Source organism: Impatiens glandulifera, chromosome 2, assembly GCF_907164915.1.
Source record: "Impatiens glandulifera chromosome 2, dImpGla2.1, whole genome shotgun sequence".
NCBI lineage: Eukaryota > Viridiplantae > Streptophyta > Magnoliopsida > Ericales > Balsaminaceae > Impatiens > Impatiens glandulifera.
This window is the reverse complement of record NC_061863.1, coordinates 43,976,886-43,981,384: the sequence shown is the minus strand read 5'-3', so window position 1 is coordinate 43,981,384 and position 4,499 is coordinate 43,976,886. Positions and strand designations below refer to the sequence as shown.

Sequence of the window (4,499 nt, the reverse complement as noted above, 5' to 3'; positions counted from 1 at the left end):
TCTTCATCACTCACTCTCAATCTTCTAAACATGAATAGCCTTTCTCAACAACATTTTTACAGAAACCCATTGATCCAATTGGAGAAAGTTTTTAGTCGTTCCATCAATGCAATCGAGTGGAAACACAGTAAGTGTTCAACCTTCTTCTCAATAAGCATTAATTTTGTTTTCGACTGTTCAAACTTTAACCGTCACTTATTTGATGCGCAGCTCAAGTGAGTTTGAACGAGAGAGTGGATAATAAAATCTCCAATAGCATATTTCAATTGCATGGTAAGATAAAGAGAAGGAATTTTCCTTTTCATATCTTTTGGCAATGAGATTTGAACATACTTGCTAAACCTTGTTGTGTTCATTGCAGTGAGACTAGGATTTAACTTGTCAACAACAGTGAAGAGAAAATTGAGCTTGGGAGCTACAATTCTTCAAAATGGTGGATTGGAGAAAGTATTCAAAAGAAATTTCCAAGTCAGATTAGGAGAGAGGTTTGTAACTGCTTCCCAATGTTATTTATCAACAACAGCAGGTCCCATCGCGGGTCTTCTCTTCATCTCTTCCGAAAAGATTGCATTCCTAAGCGAAAGAACTATCAAACTATGCTCTCAAAATGGACAGTTTGCTAGAGCACACTACAAGGTGAGATATTTTTTAACCAAACCCTTTTCTGATTCAAAGTTTCCACATCTTTTCAACATGTGTGAGCTGACCATACTATATTATATGCAGGTGACGATTCCTCTGGCAAAAATTAGTGAGGCCAATGAAAACAAGAACATCACAAGACCTAAAGAGAAATACATCGAGATTGTCACAGTGGATAACTTTGATTTCTGGTTCTTGGGTTTCTCAAATTACCAAAGAACTTATAAGAATCTTCAAAGGGAAATCTCCCAATCTAAAATATCAGAGAACTGTAATTTAATGTGAAAGCATATATAATTTAAATCAAGATTTTTGTACAAACTTGGTTACTCTGTTTTGCTATATGTTTGTATAGAAGTTACTTTTCCATTGATTAAATCTAATAATCAAATTTGATCTTTATCTAAAGAATACAATTGAGAACAAGTTCTCCACTAACCTTTTACCCTCAAAAGTTCCCAACTGAACACGTGGAAATTAATGGGTTTTGCACTAGTATTAAAAAAGGTGGATCTTGAAAAGATAAGGGGGAGATGGAACTGTTAAAGAGGTCTAAAAGCATTACCAATGACTAGCTTCACTGCCAATGTATTCTCTTGCTCATTAAGATATGAAAAGGAGAAGCCATGTAAAGGTAGTTTCTTATCCTTCATATTAAGAAAATGTCATTTAGTGGTAGTATTGTTTCACCCTTCGCACATGATGAGTTAAAAAAGTAAAAAACAGAATGGCTGCAAAAGAAACTTATATATCTGGATAAAGGAAGCGTTTTGGCTTTCAGGAGTTAGTAGGCTGCCTTTGCCATTTGAATTGGTACACGCTAATCTTGGTCGTGGATTCTTATAGCAATTGGTTCTAGCAGAGGACAACAAGGAGCAAATTTGACTTGATTGATAAGAAATTCCAAAAAAGAAAGCACATTAGTATGAATCATGGCTTTCACAACTAGAGTTAGCTGAATTATGGATATGCATCTTGCCTGTATTGATGAAGACTGTAGGGTTGTTGGATAGAAAGAGGTTTTCTTTTTATATAACCAAGTTATGACTGAAGGCATGAACAATACATATCCTTTCCATTGTACAAATACCCAAATCAAGCTTTGGATATCAAATTATAACATCAAAGTAAATTATGCTTAATATAAGAAAGAACATCACACCAAGAGAAAACCTACCCTAGAAAAAATGTTACATATATATTTTTTGAGGTATGAACCTTCTAGACATAATATATGAAACTAGACAAGTGATTCAGGACCGGATGTTGATTATATAACACATAGTACAAGGAGGATCTGATGGACAGTAAACACCTTTGCGGCATCTGGAGGTAGAATCTTTGAGAATTGAAGGGTAATTGCATTGGCACTAAATAGTATCAAGAGATAAACCGGGATCTAAATAACTTGAGCAATCAAAAACCACCTTACAATGCTCAGGAAACTGCAGTCCAGCCTCTTCACAACCTGCCTTGGTCACATAAGGACATGACCTCACATCAAGATACTTAAGACAGGAGCATAGCTCCAGAAGTAGGCTTATTCCTGCCATAGTTATCTTCAAACAGTTATTAGCCTTCAATAATTTCAAAGATAACTGACGCTCATTGGATCGTAATCCCTGAAAAGCAGAATCTGTAACTTCCTCACAACACCCAATATCAAGTATCTCGAGATTTATGCACTGGGCGAGGATAGAATTCAACGAAACATCAGAAATGTTTGAACACCAGTCCATTCGAAGGTTCTTAAGACTTTGACCACAGCCTGCTGCCAAAGACTTCATAGACTCATCAGAAATTTCTCTACACCCACCTATAACAAGAGTTTCCAGATTTCTACAATATTTGGCCAGCGATAGTATAGACTCGTCTCCAATTCTAAAGCAATCTAACATCTTCAGGGTCCTCAAAGAAAATGGACACGATTTCGATATACTCGATATCCCAGCATCGGTAATACTACTGCACTTGTTGATGCTCAAATAATTAATTTTTTGGCATCCACCGACCAGAAGTGTGAGACCCAAATCAGTTATTCTGGTGCACCCTTCTAGACATAACTCTTCTAAATTAGGACAGTTCTTAGCAAGATTTTCTAATAAAGCATTAGTAATATGTCTGCATCCAGCAAGATTCAAATTCCTCATATCATGGCAACTCTGAGCAACGTTCAACAACCCAATGTCAGTTAGTTTTCGGCAATACGACACATCTAAAGTTTGCAGAGAGGAAAGACCAGATCCAACAGCTACAATCCCAGAATCAGTTATACCTGCCAAACAACGTGGTATACCAGGAGTAACTCTTACCATAATCTGTTGAACAAAGTTATGCAATAAAAAATAAAAACAAACAATTCAAAAGAGAAGATTTTTCGCCAAAAGGGATGAGTTTAAATTGACTAGCTTTCTTTCCACTTGTCCATTATACCTTTACAGTTCTGAAGGAGGAGGACGCGGAGGGAAGTGAAGGCGGAGGCGATGACAGCGAGATCGGAGTCGGTGACGCCTGGATAGAATGAACGAGAAACTGATTGGGAGAGGTCTAGCTCGTGGAGACGGGTAAAGCGGACAGCAATTCGACGGAGCATGTGAGGGCCTGCGCGGGCGCAGATACGACGGCGCTCGGAGCTTTGAACTCGAAGCCACCGATTGCAGACGAGGCTAAACAGCTCCTTGTCCTTGTCGGTGTCAAGCTTCGTCAGTATCGCTCGTAGCTCGTCGTCTCTAAGAACATCGTTAATGCATACAGCGTTAGAATTGGTAGGATCGGAGATTTCAGCAGAAGACGCCATAATCGGATGAGAGCGAAAGAGGGAGATCCTCTGTCTGAAACCTTAAGAACTCATCAAACCCATATTGAATCAATTGAATACAGTTCAATTGGATAGAGTCCAAGCCCTAATAAGGGACCAATAAGAGCAAGCGGCACAGGATTAGCGGTGAAACAAAGACACCTATATAGTCTTAACTACTAACTACTTTGTGTTAATCATCAAATTCTTTTATCAAAAAATAATACAACTAATATATATTTGGACTTGAAAATTAAAATTTCTTTAATCTATTAAATTTAAATGTATGTTTATGACACCAAATTTTTATCTTTACTTGTATATTTTAATAAAGATGATAGATAAATTGATTTGATCGAATTCTTTTAAATTTGGGTTATTTAAAATGTAATTATTGGTTATTTTTTTGAATCGATGAATTTTTAAAAATAAGAAATGAATGTATTAATATACAATACTAAAATAAAAATAATAATATAAAATAAAATAAAAAATTTTATTATTTTGATTAATTAAATCGTGTTTGATTATGTTGAGTTATTTAAATAGTTTTAAACCAAAAAAATTTTAAGAAATAAACATCTCAATTATAATTTGTCTCCTAAATTATGATAAATTATCTTGGTTAAGTAGTTTTCACTAATTGACCAATAGTTGACAAGATAAGTTTGGGAATAATATTTGTAAAGGTTAAATTATAAGATAATATATATATGTAAGATATAAATTTGATAACATCATTTATATTATATTATATATTATATTAGTTTTCTTATAAATTCAATCTAATTTTTATATAATAGATATAACTTATGTAATTTAATATAACAATCAATATAATTTCTCTCTTCTCTTTATATTCTAACATTATACCAGAGCCAAAATTTTGTTCATGAGCTACAAAATTTAGTCTTTCGCTCCCTCCATCAATGACTACCTTAGTCATCTAATCATTATTATTATTATTTATTTTAATAATTTTTTTTTCAAAATAATTCTGTAATGTTCTTATTTATTCGGTAATCATATTTTCTGAGTTTTGTTTTCAGTTGTTGCTTTA

General features: G+C 34.3%; 2 protein-coding genes across 2 annotated transcripts; one reads left to right on the top strand and one right to left on the bottom strand.

The window, feature by feature from the left end:
* On the top strand, positions 1–1,044 carry LOC124925723 (putative GEM-like protein 8). The gene is made up of 4 exons (XM_047465799.1): positions 1–127; positions 211–273; positions 362–636; positions 727–1,044. The coding sequence occupies exons 1-4, from the start codon at positions 31–33 to the stop codon at positions 925–927; spliced, it is 636 nt and encodes a 211-aa protein (XP_047321755.1). The 5' UTR covers positions 1–30; the 3' UTR covers positions 928–1,044.
* Positions 1,045–1,676: 632 nt separating this feature from the next.
* LOC124925722 (F-box/LRR-repeat protein 2) lies at positions 1,677–3,536 on the bottom strand. Its single transcript, XM_047465798.1, has 2 exons — positions 3,076–3,536; positions 1,677–2,917 (listed from the first exon to the last, which is right to left on the bottom strand). Exons 1-2 carry the CDS (start codon positions 3,437–3,439, stop codon positions 2,013–2,015), a joined length of 1,269 nt encoding a protein of 422 aa, XP_047321754.1. The 5' UTR covers positions 3,440–3,536; the 3' UTR covers positions 1,677–2,012.
* Positions 3,537–4,499: the final 963 nt, after the last annotated feature.

What these genes read in the sequence shown, in the direction of transcription:
- LOC124925722 (XM_047465798.1), bottom strand. Translation starts at nt 3,439, where the DNA reads ATGGCGTCTTCTGCTGAAATCTCCGATCCTACCAATTCTAACGCTGTA. An exon ending in CCTCCTTCAGAACTGTAAAG is followed by an intron (nt 2,918 to 3,075) that starts GTATAATGGACA and finishes GTTGTTTGGCAG; the next exon opens with GTATAACTGATTCTGGGATT.
- LOC124925723 (XM_047465799.1), top strand. Translation starts at nt 31, where the DNA reads ATGAATAGCCTTTCTCAACAACATTTTTACAGAAACCCATTGATCCAA. An exon ending in TGCAATCGAGTGGAAACACA is followed by an intron (nt 128 to 210) that starts GTAAGTGTTCAA and finishes TTTGATGCGCAG; the next exon opens with CTCAAGTGAGTTTGAACGAG. An exon ending in TAGCATATTTCAATTGCATG is followed by an intron (nt 274 to 361) that starts GTAAGATAAAGA and finishes TGTTCATTGCAG; the next exon opens with TGAGACTAGGATTTAACTTG.